Consider the following 15,598-nt stretch of genomic DNA (forward strand, 5'->3'; position numbering starts at 1 on the left):
AGGCAACGGGGCAGCGGCGTCGGCAATGGGTGTCGCTGCCCCTTCTCTCCCCCTGGCTGTCGGCGCCGCTTCTCTCCCCCTGGCTATCGGCGCCAGCACCGATAGTCAGGGGGACAGAACGGGCAGCGGCGCCGATAGCCAGGGGGTGAGAAGGGCCGACAGCAGCGCTCTAGACCCCAGGAAAGGCAGGGGGAGAGAAGCGGGCAGCGACGGCCTCTCTCCCCCTGCCTTTCCTGGGGGTGTATCGGCGTGTAATACGCACACAGACTTTAGGCAAAAATTTTAGCCTAAAAAGTGCGTGTTATACGCCGATAAATACGGTATATCAATTCATTGCTTCCTTTTGGTATCCAATAATCCCCAACTATGCAAATACTGTATTTGGTAGGCCGGAGCGTTTTTTGCAATTCTGACCACTGTCACTGTAAACATTAACTCTGGAATGCTTTTACTTATCAGTCTGATTCTGAGATTGTTTTTTCGTGACATATTCTACTTTAACATAGTGGTAACATTTTGCGGTAACTTGCATCCTTTCTTGGTGAAAAATCCCAAAATTTGATGAAAAATTAGAAAATTTAGCATTTTTCTAACTTTGAAGCTCTCTGCTTGTAAGGAAAATGGATACACCAAATATTTTTTTTTAATTCACATATACAATATGTCTACTTTTATGATTGCATCATGAAATTGATGTGTTTTTACTTTTGGAAGACATCAGAGGGCTTCAAAGTTCAGCAGCAATTTTTCAATTTTTCACAAAATTTTGAAACTCTTTTTTTCAGGGACCAGTTCAGGTTTGAAGTGGATTTTAAGGGTCTTCATATTAGAAATACCCCACAAATGACCCCATTATAAAAACTGCACCTCCCAAAGTATTCAAAATGACATTCAGTCAGCATTTTAACCCTTTAGGTGTTTCACAGGAATAGCAGCAAAGTGAACGAGAAAATTCACAATCTTCATTTTTTACACTCGCATGTTCTTGTAGACCCAATTTTTGAATTTTTACAAGGGGGTAAAAGGAGATAATGTATACTTATATTTGTAGCCCAATTTCTCTCGAGTAAGCACATACCTCATATGTATATGTAAAGTGTTCGGCGGGCGCAGTAGAGGGCTCAGAAGCGAAGGAGCGACAAGTGGATTTTGGAGAGTACGTTTTTGTGAAATGGTTTTTGGGGGGCATGTTGCATTTAGGAAGTCCCTATGGTGCCAGAACAGCAAAAAAACAAAAAAAAAACAAATGGCATAATATTTTGGAAACTAGACCCCTTGAGGAACGTAACAAGGAATTAAGTGAGCCTTAATACCCCACAGGTGTTTCACGACTTTTGCATATGTAAAAAAATATATATATTTTTTCCACTAAAATGTGTTTCCCCCCAAATTTCACATTTTTGCAAGGGTTAATAGCAGAAAAGACCCCACAACATTTTTAACACCATCTCTTCTGAGTATGGAGGTACCCCATAAGTTGGCCTGAAGTGCACTACGGGCTAACTACAATGCTCAGAAGAGAAGACGTCACATTTGGCTTTTTGAGAACAAATTTTGCTAGGGGGGGCATGTCGCATTTAGGAAGCCTCTATGGTGCCAGGACAGCAAAAAAAAAACACATGGCATACCATTTTGGAAACTAGACCCCTTGAGGGACGTAACAAGGAATTAAGCGAGCCTTAATACTCCACAGGAATTTCATGACTTTTGCATATGTAAAATGTATCTAAAATGTGTTTCCCCCCAAAATTTCACATTTTGCAAGGGTTAATAGAAGAAAAGACCCCCCCCCCCCAAAATTTGTAACCCCATCTCTTCTGAGTACGGCGATACCCCATATGTGGCCCTAAACTGTTGCCTTGAAATACGACAGGGCTCCGAAGTGAGAGAGCGCCATGTGCATTTGAGGCCTAAATTAGGGATTTACATAGGGGTATTCTACGCCAGTGATTCCCAAACAGGGTGCCTCCAGCTGTTGCAAAACTCCCAGCATGCCTGGACAGTCAACGGCTGTCCGACAATACTGGGAGTTGTTGTTTTTGCAACAGCTGGAGGCTCTGTTTTGGAAACAGTGGCGTACCAGACGTTTTTTTTTTTTTTATTGGGGAGGGGAGCTGTGTAGGGGTATGTGTATATGTAGTGTTTTTTTACTTTTATTTTGTTAGTGTTAGTGTAGTGTAGTGTTTTTTTTAGGGTACAGTCACACGGGCGGGGGATCACAGCGAGTTTCCCGCTGGAGTTTGAGCTGCCGTGCAAAATTTGCTGCAACTCAAACATGCAGCAGGATACTGTAACTGTAACCCCTGCCCATGGGAATGTACCCTGTACATTCAAGGGGGGGGGGGGGGGGGGGAAACCTCCAGCTGTTGCAAAACTACAACTCCCAGCAAACCAAGACTGTCCAGACATTTGAAGGGCCAGATGTTACAGAACTACAACTCCCAGCATGCCTGGACAGTCTTGGCAAGCTGGAAGTTGTAGTTTTGTAACATCTGGAAGGGCACAGTGGTCCCAAAACTGTGGACCTCCAGATGTTGCAAAACTGCAACTCCCAGCATGCTCAGATGCCAAGGGCTGTCTGGGCATGCTGGGAGTTGTAGTATACAGGGTCCCAATACAGCAATGCATGTCGCTTTACGGCGCCGTGCATTGCTGTAAAGGGCCCGACCGCGGCTGAAGAGGAACTCGCCTGCCGGCGCCGCCGTCTTCATTGCCGGGATCCAGGTCTTCAGGGACGAGGTAAGTACTGGGGCCGGTCCCCAGCACTCCCCCCATCCTCCGGTCTTCTTCCCGTCCTCTCCGGACTTCCAGGGGCCGGGCAGGGCGGGAGGAAGTAACCGCCCCCCCCCCCCCTGGATTGGTCGGTTAGCTAACCGACGGATCGCAGGGGATCGGAGGAGGTTGCAGGCTTGCCACCTCGCTCCTAGCATCCAGCATGGTCCTGGCTGTCTGTGACAACCGGGATCATGCAAAATTACTTGGCGGTCGGGTCCCAGAGACCCGATCAGCCCGGTATCGCCGCAAATCGCTAGCGCGATTTCGCCGGCCATTTGCGGTGATCGCCGACATGGGGGGCAGACATGGCCCCCCCCCCCCCTCGGCGTTTGCCCTGGATCCCTGCTGAAGGATTTCAGCAGGGATCCGCTTCCGATCTCTGCCCGGCGCGCGGCAGATACCAGAAAACGCCATGACATCCTGGGACGTCATGTGTCCTTAAAGCCCAGGGTGCCATGACGTCCCAGGACATCATGTGTCCTTAAGGGGTTAAAGGAGTACTCCCGTGGAAACCTTTTTTTTTTTTTTTTTTTTTTTTTAAATCAACTGGTGCCAGAAAATTTAACAGATTAGTTAGTCATGTGTAGTATGTGTAGCTCACCTAGGATAGAGATAGTACTTGAGGTTAACACTGTTTCCTTCACCCAAAAAGGCGTATAGCTAAAAAGTATATGTAATATAAATATGAAATATTTATCGGTTCCAGTCCTCTAAAGTACTGCAGATATAGGGTGGAAGTAAAGTGGAGAATGAATAGTAGAACTGATAGTATAGATGAATGAAAATTTATTGATTTATACAATTGGTGCATGTAGTCACCTTTAGCAGGGCCCTTGCGTGGGGTGAACGGCACTACTGGTTAATAACAATAGAATATAGAATGGTATTAAAAATATTAATAAAAATATCAATTTCAATATATAAAAAGTAAGACGTAAAAAGTTCTCTCTCTCACTCGCTTCTTGCACTTAGTCCATTCAGTGTATATATAGCATTGGATCCATAGATGATACAGTTCGTATGATTGTATACTTGTGTATACTTCCTATGTAGTTTGTACATACAGTTCATAGGTATAGTTCGTTGGTGGTATAGTGCCAATAGTGATGATAATACTAGTAGATGATGGGGTGTCTTAAAAGCGTAATAATAGTAGTGGTAGATGCTGGGATGTCTAGGAAGCATGCTGTCAATGTGGCGCTTGTAAGGAAAAACGGTGCACAGCACCTCTCACCCTCCGCAGGATATATTTCTGCTTAGGCTGGTGCGGCTGTCACGACTGCGTCCTGTGCTGGGGACGGCTGCGTCCTGTGTGAGCCCGTCTGTGTGATGGGTGAGTGGTTCTCCGGCGGTTTGTGGGTCCCAGGCTGGCACGGCAAGCGTCTGGCCTGTAGAGATGATGTCCGGGGCTGTGAGGATGGATCAGAGAGAGCGTTCCACGTATGTGAACGCGGCACTATGTGCGCGCGGGCTGCAGTGGTCTCCAAATAAGGGGCATCCAGCAGTTTCAAATGGTGAATCTCAAATGGCAGTTATGATAGTCTTTTATGGTTGATGTACAATAGCGTATAGATTGTGGCAAGCTAGACGCGTTTCAATGTCACGGACATTTTCTTCAGTAGCTGTATGATATCTATGATCATATGATCTAAGATCCAATGCTAAATATACACTGAATGGACTAAGTGCAATAAGCGAGTGAGAGAGAGAACTTTTTACATCTTACTTTTTATATATTGAAATTGATATTTTTATTAATATTTTTAATACATTTTAATACCATTCTATATTCTATTGTTATTAACCAGTATTGATGTTCACCCCACGCAAGGGCCCTGCTAAAGGTGACGACATGCACCAATTGTATAAATCAATACATTTTCATTCATCTATACTATCAGTTCTACTATTCATTCTCCACTTTACTTCCACCCTATATCTGCAGTACCTTAGAGGACTGGTACCTATAAATATTTCATATTTATATTACAGATTAGTAAATCACTTCTATTAAAAAATCTTAATCCTTCCAGTACTTTTTAGGGGCTGTATACTAAAGAGAAATGCATTTCCTCTGATGTCGTGACCACAGTGCTCTCTGCTGACCTCTGCTGTCCATTTTAGGAACTGTCCAGAACAGAAGAAAATCCCCATAGCAAACATATGCTGCTCTGGACAGTTCCTAAAATGGACAGCAGAGGTCAGCAGAGAGCACTGTGGTCATCAGAGGAAATGCATTTCTTTTTTGGATTTCTCTTAAGTATACAGTCCCTAAAAAGTAATGGAAGGATTAAAATGTTTTTAATAGAAGTGATTTACAAATCTGTTTAACTTTCTGGCACCAGTTGATTTAAAAAAACAAGTTTTCCACAGGAGTACCCCTTTAAAGGGGTACTCCGGTGCTTAGACATCTTATCCCCTATCCGAAGGATAGGGGATAATATGCCTGATCGCGGGATTCCCGCCGCTGGGGACCCCCCGTGATCTTGCATGCGGCACCCCGTTTGTAATCAGTCACTGGAGCGTGTTCGCTCCGGGACTGATTACCGGCGACTACAGGGCGGGCGGCGTGTGACGTCACGCCCCCGCCCCCGTGTGATGTCACGCACCGCCCCTCAATGCAAGCCTACGGAAGGGGGCGTGATAGCTGTCACGCCCCCTCCCGTAGGCTTGCATTGAGGGGCGGAGCGTGACATCACACGGGGGCGTGACGTCACACGCCACCCGCCCTGTAGTCGCTGGTAATCAGTCCCGGAGCGAACACGCTCCAGGGACTGATTACAAACGGGTTGCCGCATGCAAGATCACGGGGGTCCCCAGCGGCGGGAATCCCGCGATCAGGCATCTTATCCCCTATCCTTTGGATAGGGGATAAGATGTCTAAGCATCGGAGTACCCCTTTAAGTGCCCTGAAGTTGAGCTTTATTGTGAAAGGCTTTCTACCTGAAAGGCCAGAAATAGTTATTCTCAACTCCTAAAGTTATCCCCTAGCCACAGTATAGGCCATAGCAAGGTGGTCAGTGGGGGTCGGTCCACTGGGTCTACCACCGGTCATAAAAATGGAGGAAAATTGTCCCCCAAATAAAAGCTCACACAGCGCTCCATTCATCCTCTATGTGGCTACTAATTATTGCCGAGCTCGGCACTTGCCAATGTTTAATGGAGCGCTGGCCACACGTCTGCTGCCCTCCATTCGAGGAATCATTTTCTGCTATTCTAATGATTGGTAGCAGATCCCTTCAGATCAATTTGTTGTCAATTAGCCTGTGAATCGGGTATAATTGTAGGAGTTGGGAATTCCCCCTTTTTTAAGTCTTTTGAATTATGTGAAAATTTAAATTTAGACTTGGTCACAGTAATTGTGGAAGGTTATTTACGTGTGCTAATCACAATATAAGATGAAATCAGTTTACAATGGCCGTACAAATAGGCTTTATGAGATATTGAGGGAGAGTTGGCTGTTAGCCAGACCCTCTCATATGGGCAGAATTACACTAGTGAGGCTGCCTCTTAGACTGCATTTCGCTGACAATAAAGACTGAAGGTGGCCATATGCTTTAGTGGTCTGCGAAATGCTTGTCTGGTAACACCTGTTTCCTGCACCCGCCAACCCCCCCCCAAAATAAACATCCATGACTGACTTGGCCAAGCATGCATATTTATTGCAATGGGGAGAGAGAAATAGGCAGTGCCAGCTTATCTACCGCAGAACAAAGCATTAGGTATGGTAACATGCAGCAGGCCAAAGACATGACATTTCTGTCAGATGGCTTCTGTACACATTAGACCATAATAGGGGGAATTTATTTCCTGTACCAGAAAAGTGCCAAAGTTGTGCGCACACCTCCTTCTTCACTCCAAACCACCATAGGTAACAGCTCACCCCTTCTTGTTGCTGCACACTTGTGCATGGAGCCTGCCGGTGTCATCCCTGGTCAACCAATGGGATATAGCAAGAGGAAAAGTCCAGCACTACAGCATGCAGTCCAGATGCCTTTACTTTTATTGAATGTATTCGTACAGGATACAAACAGGATACAACCACTTACTCAGGTTTCCCCCACATATATCCGTGACACAAAACTTGTCATTGGCACATTGGAAAGTATAAAGTGGCATTCAGATTTTTTCTGTTCTGTGGGAACAAGGTCTACTGGCTCCTTCCCAACTACTTGATCAATACAGCAATTACTCCCCTGTTCTGAAGGAATTCCTCATCTTATCAATAGATTTTTTTGTTACATCATAATTTTTTTATGTTTGATGGGGAATATTCCCTTCAGACCAGGGGCGCCCCTATGGGTTTTTAAACCTATTCAATGTGTGGGATGTTTTATAGATGACCTTTTTAATTGTATGGAGGGGTACAGAGCTGGAATTCGTTAATTATATCATTACGAACTATTTCAGTCTTAGGTTTACATCACACTACCATTAGAAATACCATAAACTTTTATGGATGTCAATATCTCCATATTTGATAATAAAGTAACAATTTCTCCATATAGAAAAGATGCAGCTACCAACTCTATCTTAAAAGCATCCTCGTGCCACCCTAGGCACGTAGTTAATAATATTCCATGTGGAGAAATGTGCCGTTTTCAAAAGAAATTGATGTAGAGTAAGTACGTTTGAGGTAGGAGTCCTACTTAAAAATCCTCTAAAAGAGAGAGGTTGTGGAGAAAAAAAAAATCCATAAATAAAGCTAAATCTGAAATACATAATGTGAACGGGGATGAATTAACAAAACCTATTAGTAAGAACCGGAGAGGAGAAAGTAAGAAAAAATGCCATAAACCCACCTTTGTAACTGCGTACAGTGCACAGTTTAATGCCATCAAGAGGATTATTGACAAGTATATCCCTGTTAGAAGTAGATCCCGTGTTGAAAAAGATCGTGGGGGAAGGTGTGAATATGGTGTCCTGGAAAGGGCCATTGCTGGATTCGGCAATATCCCAGAGCCTGTTTGTTGGCAATAGGACAGGCAAATCTTGCCGCACATGGTTGACATATAAAGGGAACTGGAGATGTGGACATGCACGATGTCTGACGTGTACCTACATTGCGGTAGGTGGTTCTTTTGAGTCATCTGTTACTAATAAGGTGTACAGTATTAAGAATTACATCAACTGTAACACATCATCCGTAGTGTACCTCGCATCGTGCATGTCCTGTTCAGTACAGTATGTGGGCTGCACACGTAATGCCCTAAAAGTAAGAACAAGGAAGCATTCATCAGATGCAAAAAATGAAAGCGTTAATATTTCTACTCTATCACAGCATTTTAGGGATGTTAACTAGAGATGAGCGAACTTGCAGTAAATTCGATTCGTCACGAACTTCTCGGCTCGGCAGTTGATGACTTTTCCTGCATAAATTAGTTCAGCTTTCAGGTGCTCCGGTGGGCTGGAAAAGGTGGATACATTCCTAGGAGACTCTTTCCTAGGACTGTATCCACCTTTTCCAGCCCACGGGAGCACCTGAAAGCTGAACTAATTTATGCAGGAAAAGTCATCAACTGCCGAGCCGAGAAGTTCGTGACGAATCGAATTTACTGTAAGTTCGCTCATCTCTAATGTTAACCAAGGGGACATCCGATCCTTAAAGATATGTGGTATTGACAGAGTACGTTTTAATGCAAGACTGGGAGACCTCAGAAAACGACTATACAATCGTGGGACGTACTGAATGTTCATTCTTGGTACAAGACGACCATCAGGTTTGAATTGTAGATTGGATCTCATTACCATATATTAAAAGGATTGGGTACAGTTCAGATCATGCGTTTTTTGTGTATTATAAGTTTGGTCTGTTTTTTTTTTCTCTTCCATGCAATGGTAACGTGAACATGTGCAGTAGAATTATGTCATTTGTGTTACTATTGTAAACCAACTGTTTATTCTCCTGAATGATACAAGCTGCCAGTGAAGTGTATACAGTATATACAGTTATGAAGGCAGGAACATGTTTATGTGGCAGCTTGTTCATCTGTGCTGGAGTTAACATTTGGAGAGAATCACCTGCTCAGAGGGTGACTATTAGTTTGGAATTTCACGTCATAGGAAGTAGGATGTGGCTTACAGAGTATTTTAAGGAAAATTTGTGTCTGTGTAACTATTCTATGACTAAGCACTGACGGCTCGAAGCGCGTCGTTTATTTTTTTTATTTTTTTTATTTTTTTAAATCTCCAGTCTGTATCCTGTATGAATATGTTCAATAAAGTAAAGGCATTTGGACTGCATGCTGTAGTGCTGGACTTCTCCTCTTGCCACCAAACGGGAGTTTGCACAACCTTTTTTGGACTAGGACTTGAGTTTTGCCACTCTGCACTGGTGCAGGGAATGATAAATTCCCCCAATGTGTATGTCAGCTTAGGACTGGACTAGTGCTTATGTGCGTTCATAGTTCAGATGTGTCATGAGTTCGGAGTTCACATTCTTTGTGTTAATGTCTCACATAAAACATTGTCATCAAAGATGTGTAATGACTGATCATAAAGCGGGGAGATAAGCTCTGACTTGATTCTGTCTAATCATAGGATTTCTTATCGCCAATCTTCGCACCTTGTACTTCAATAGCATGTGAGAAAACACGTGGTAAAGAAGTTGACTGACTGGTATGGTGTGGTGTGTTTTTTTTTAAATTTATTTATTTTTTTATTTTTTTATTTTTTTACTGAACTTTAACATTCACAATCTGTTTTTAGTTAAGGAATAAAATGCATTCAATAAATAAAAATGTATTCCAATTGAGGATTAAACAAATAAAAGCTACTTTTGACGCCAGTACAATCAATTAGCATGCATTGTGCTTCAGTGTCAGATCTCTTGACGCAGGTCTGAACAGAGCCTTAGTTACCGAGATGTCATTGTGACCTGAGCTTTTTTGTACAGAAATATATTTCTCTATAATTTACAGATTGAAGATTTTACGTCCTAACCCGCAATGTTCCCTATAGTGCGCATGTTTGAACCAGACTAACTGTAATAATGATAATGCATTAATGGGAAAGGATAGTAAATGCATATATGTGCCTTATGGAGTGAAGACGTAGATGTTAGAGGATCTCATTCATTTCAGTGATGACAAATTGGCTAGATAAATGTCTAAAAGACTAGATAAATGTCAGCCAAACCTGCTGGGTTGGTCAACCATGTAATCTCTATATAGTGGTCTTGATCGCAGATATAAAATTTTAATGTGCCCGATCCTGGAGGAATCTGGAAGTGTCTGAAACTCCCCTTCGTACTGAGGACTGGGGGAAGGTTGGGAAGAATAGCTGTTGGTCAAACATTTGGCCGACAGCCATTGTAGGTACCTAGTCAGATATCTGAACCTCAATGCTTGTGGACATTTCCATCTTTGTTTAGGAAAGGACTGAAAAAAAAGAATGATCCAAATCCTCTCCATTCATCCGTTGTTTATTCTACCGTCTCCATATCCTAGCAAAAGCAAACACATGTAAACTGTATACAAGTGCCGTATATTAGAGCAAGCACTGTCCTTAAATGTTCTCATTGTTATACATCAGGTAAAAGCATTGCCGCTTTGTTATCCCGTGAATAGAATGGGATTGATCAGGAAACTTGCTAAACTAGTTTGTAAATGACATGACATTTGTTATCGTGTGTGTGTGTGTTCCCTCAAGTTACAATGGTCGTCCCGGAACCAATTAATATTGTATGTTGAGACCAGAACTCTATGGAAACCTGGTAATTGGTTCTGAAGCTCCAAAATGTCATCCAAAAAAATAGGAAAAAGTGAGGATTAAAGAAAAATAAGTAGATAACGAATATAGATAAAGAAAATCCTTCCATATAAAAGTAAGAAAGATCTGCTGGGAGCTGTAATCACTGTCTATGTCAGTGTTTCCCAACCAGGGTGCCTCCAGCTGTTGCAAAACTACAACTCCCAGCAGGCCCGGACAGCCGTTGGCTGTCCGGGCCTGCTGGGAGTTGTAGTTTTGCAACAGCTGGAGGCACCCTGGTTGGGAAACAATGGTTTATGTAGAGGACAGGAGCTACTTCAGGGTCCTATACAGTACACACAGTGTCCCAAATGGAGCCGCCCTTACTTGGTGTCCAAAGGAGCAACTAACCCTGGCACAGGTAAGGAGTAGTACGGAACTTGTAGTTCCTCCCTGTACTGTAGGGGGCGTTACCAGACAGCCAGTCAGTGCATGCACTTCAGTAATAGAGGTGATTTACCAGTAAAATGCCCATTCTGATTGGTCAGTTCCTCCAGTTGTGACACGTTTCACAGATCTGGACTGTCCATACATTGTATGTTGAGTCTGGTTTCAAGTTACAATGGTCCAGAAAAGACCATTGTATGTTGAAACTATTGTATGTTGAGGCCATTGTAAGTTGAGGGATCACTGCATATGTATTTTAGAGGAACCAACAACTCTGCTTAGTGCATTCAACTAGTAAGGCCTCGTTCACATTGCTGTTCGCATCCGACCCGCACTATTTTTTTTTTCTCTGCTAAACTCCTTTTCTTCTGGCCGGATTGCTGATGGAACGTCGAATAGCAGAATCTGATGGCAATGTGAACGAGGCCTAACCAGCATTATGAGACAGGGCTTTGGTGATGTGTTGTGTTTTTTAAGACTTACTCCAAGTTGTACACTCATATACTCTTGTTGTATTTTTGTACACCTGTAATATATGTAAATGTTGAACATACCACCTCAGTCCTTTCGTCTGTGCTATTCTGTACATTGCATAACCCTGTTGGTTGCTCTTTCTTTCTCTTGCTCATAGGCTGCATCTGATATTACAGTTTGCTCCAAATCACAGCTCTATCCAATGGACAATATAGTGACTGTATGCTATTCTTATTTCGTACAGTAGAATCTCCCTTAGCAGACACCTCCCAATAGCGGACAGTTTTTAATTCCCTGGCCGAGTCCCATAAGACTTAATGTATTTGCACCCTCCAAATAGAGGACACTCCCAATATCCCAATAGCGTATGCGGTCATACGGAATGGGGGACAAAACACTCCCAATAGGAGATAACCAGGCTTATATTCCGGCCCTACCTTGCACACAGGGCTGCTGCGAGGTACAGCCAATACCCCAGCAAGGGGTCCAGGCCCCGCTGCACCCCCTTTCAGAAGCCCCAGCACAGAGGCATAAGACCGCTCATTAAACAGTGGTCTTCTGCTTCTGTACGTTTGGCAGCCCTCCTTCCCCGATTTCCCCCCCCCCCCCCTTTATTACCTCCTGTGCTACATCATTTCCTCTTGATTAACCCCCCCCCCCCCCTTGTACCATTTCATCCCCCCTTTATCCCCCTGTGCCACTTCATAAAGGAGGACGATGACTTTACACAGAGGATAATAAAGGGGGAATGAAATGGCACAGGGGGTATAATTTGGCATAAGGGGATGAAATGATACAGGGGAGGGATAAGGGGTGATTAGATAGCACTGGGAGATTATCCTGTAATATTGCTTTTATCATGTTCTATAGGTAATTACGCTCTATAGTGAGTACAGTACAGTATTCTGTCATTTTGAAAGATTTTTGATATTTTTTCCCAATAGGGGACATCTCTCAATAGTGGACCCTTTTATTTTTATTTTTTTTATTTCCCGTGACTGTCCGTTATTGGGAGATTCTACTGTAATATGCACTCCAAAGCAGTGGTATCCAAACTGGGGACTTCCAATTGTTGCAAAACTACAACTCCTGGCATGCCTGCACACTACTCTAAACACTCTTTGAGGATACAGCCTTAAATACTGCACAATGGAGGCCTGACTAGTGATCTGTAGTGCTATCATCGCTTGTTCATCACTTGGACCGTCAGAGGAGATTATTTTTTTTATTACACTCTGTGCCAAGGCTGCATCAACCTCCTACTTGCAAAGAATTAGAGTACCTGTCACCAAATAAAACTTTTAATAAAGTTTTACTTGTGTAATTAGCAGACACTTTCCATTCACTTGCTTTTAAAATTATCAACCTGAATATATTTAAAATGTAATAGAAAAAACGGCCACTAGGTGGTGGCTTTGTTCTGTTCCCTGCCATAATTAATACAGTGAGTTTGGTCTCCTCCCGGCCTGGCAGGAGACCAAACTCAGGAAGTGTTTCTCTGCACTGAGCTTGATCGTCAGCTGCACAGAAAGTGAAAGCTCCACAGATTCTCACAGAAAGCTGCACAGACTGAAAGCTGCAGGAGAGCCTCACTGATAGCAACACAGACTGAAACATGCACAGAGCCTGAGGTCTTCTATTAATCACAGCACTGCAACCATGTGAGGGCGAAAGTGGTCCCCCAGCCGCCTTCAGTGATGTCATGGCTGCTAGGAAACGCCCACTTTCTCCTGCAGGGAAATTACACTATGTGAGTGAGAAGAAAGGTATGATACACAGCTTTTTAAAGCTCTGAAATTGTTTTTGATGGCAGGAGGGGTGTTAGGAAAACAGTTTATTTGGTGACAGGTACTTTTTAACTTTGTGCATTATATAAGGTATATAGCCTGTTCTTCTGATGCTACTCTCATTTAACCCACAGTGTCCCGATGGGAAGCACCTGGAGGGACTGTCAAAACAGCTGGACTGGGATGCACGCAAAATTCAGAGGTGGTTCAGGCAGAGGCGGAATCAGGATAAGCCAAGCTTAGTAACAAAATTTTCAGAGAGCATGTAAGTACAAAAAGAAAGTCATATATACTGATTTTTTGTGTGGTGGTGTTTTAAATTTATTTGTTTTATTTCATTTCTGTCACTTCCAATGCGGAAGAACAGAGATCTGAGCAGTAAGCTGACTTTTTTCTAGGTATTACAGAAGATTTTTGTAGAAATTTACTCCAGTGTCATACCTGCTATTTTAACCATTTGGGGACTAGACTATTTTAGGCCTTTAGAAGGCTGCAGCCACAGTTGAAAAATGTGTTGGCATACTGTTAAAACTAAAAAAAAAAAAAACAGACATAAAGAGTTCACCTAGGTGTAGAATTAGAAAGTCTCTCTCTCTCTCTCATGAAGCCCCAAGTTCATGTGACCTATTTATTTTATTTTTTCTCATTTATTTTATTACAGCCATAATTTTAATTGGCATATTAAATTAGCTTAAGAATAAGTGCATTGTACTTATTTTGTACATAGTATGACCATTTGACATGCAAAACAGCATTTATTTGCATTTTGTTTTACTTTTTGTTTGTTTTTTTTTTACTTTGTTTTTGCATGTAAATGCTCCCAAACAATCTGATTTTCTTAAAACTCCCCAAAGCATGCCAACAAAAACGCTTCTAAAAGCATTCCATTAAACAAAAAACCTGCTTAAACACTCAAAAAAGCAAAAAAGAAAGTTTTAATTCAAATTTTAGGCTTTTTTTTTTCTTGCACAATAAGCATGTTTTTACATTTAGAATATTGTCTGAAAATATCCTGTGTTAACTCACACAGTGCTGCCATGCCACCTTTTCTACTACTGGAGCCGTCATGTGGGTGCAATTTTGCACCTGTATTACAACCACAATACTTGCGGTAAAACTGAACTTGTCATGTTTTTATTTTATGTGGAATTGTGTTATCTGAGAATACAAAGTCAATGAGAGAATGTGCTGGTGCTAGTACAATAGGATATTCAGGACAATTTTATTTATATATGTGTAAATAATATATTATAACAAAATATAATATATTTTATTTTAGTACATTATTTTATTGTTCTTGGCCTCTTGCATTGTAAAGCTTACTAGGTGTGGCATATGTTTTATCAGATTAAGGCGTGCCCTTGATCAGCTGGATTTTCTTCTTGCTGGTTATCTAACTACTGTGATATTACCAGGTTATGTTAATGCAAATGTTACAAGCCACTGAGACCTCTTAATGTGCAGAGTCAATACATAAAATGTATTTCTCTATCGGCTCCATTGGGGGACACAGACCCCGGGTGTATCTTGCTGTCTCTAGGAGGTGTGACACTATGGTAATAAAAAAAGTCAGCTCCTCCCAGCAGGATATACCCGCCTTCAGGCTCTGAGCTAGTCAGTTTAAGCTTAGTGTCTGAAGGAGGTGGACATGGGCTGGATTCTCCAGTCCATGTCTTCTGTTTTTTATTTTCCTAGTATAGGGACGTGTTAGTTTTTTATTCCCTTTCTTTTCCGTTTTCAGGTGGGGACTCAGGAACTGCGGTTCACTGTTTCCCCATTGCGAGTAAGGGGGCACAGACATTGCGTATATGCGCTGTTAACCCCCTCTCGCCAACGGTCAGCGTCTGGGTGGTACCTTATGGGTCCCGGTCCCCCTTTTTTCTCTGCTCGCCTCGCTCGCGCATAGCAGCCAGGCGTGATGCAGGGACAACAAAGCTGACTGAAGACTTCATTGAAGACTCATTAGGTAAGTTCTTTTGACTGAGGTAAGTACTTTCCCCTTTTTTCCCATAGGTATGGACTCGCAACCTCTGGAGACTTCCTGTTTTGGCCCACCTTCACTGTATGGGGCTTGATTTTTCAGGGGCTGCACTTATGCTGGGGGAGCAAAGACATGAGGGGGCATATTTTTATGTGGTTTAAAGCTCTTTAATATGTGTGTGTGTGTGTTGGTGCACTACTCAGCCCCTTATATGTGGCTGTCAGCCGCGACGCTGCTTCGGGTCAGGCGCTTTCAGCGCCGGCTTCCTTCTTATGCTTGCTCCTTATTCGCGGCTGCAAGCCGGCGGCGCTGTTACGAGCCGGGCGCTTCGCGCCGGCTTACTTTCACTTTCGCCGGCAGCGGCTGCCAGCGTTCTGGCCGCCCGCTCTGTTCCCCCGAGCGCATATACAGCTAGGCAGGTGCTCTCGGGACAAGGAGCGGGCGC

The 15,598-nt window shown here is 43.1% G+C and overlaps 1 protein-coding gene across 2 annotated transcripts in view; it reads left to right on the forward strand.

Annotated features, from left to right (window-relative positions):
- The window catches only part of CERS5 (ceramide synthase 5), a 95,131-nt gene that overhangs the window by 29,085 nt on the left and 50,448 nt on the right, over nt 1–15,598 (forward strand). For both annotated transcript variants that reach the window (XM_056562085.1, XM_056562086.1), the window contains exon 3: nt 13,307–13,437. In XM_056562085.1, coding sequence (XP_056418060.1) covers nt 13,307–13,437 — 131 coding nt within the window. The remainder of the gene's footprint in view (nt 1–13,306; nt 13,438–15,598) is intronic.

Source organism: Hyla sarda, chromosome 2, assembly GCF_029499605.1.
Source record: "Hyla sarda isolate aHylSar1 chromosome 2, aHylSar1.hap1, whole genome shotgun sequence".
NCBI classification, from domain to species: Eukaryota; Metazoa; Chordata; class Amphibia; order Anura; family Hylidae; genus Hyla; species Hyla sarda.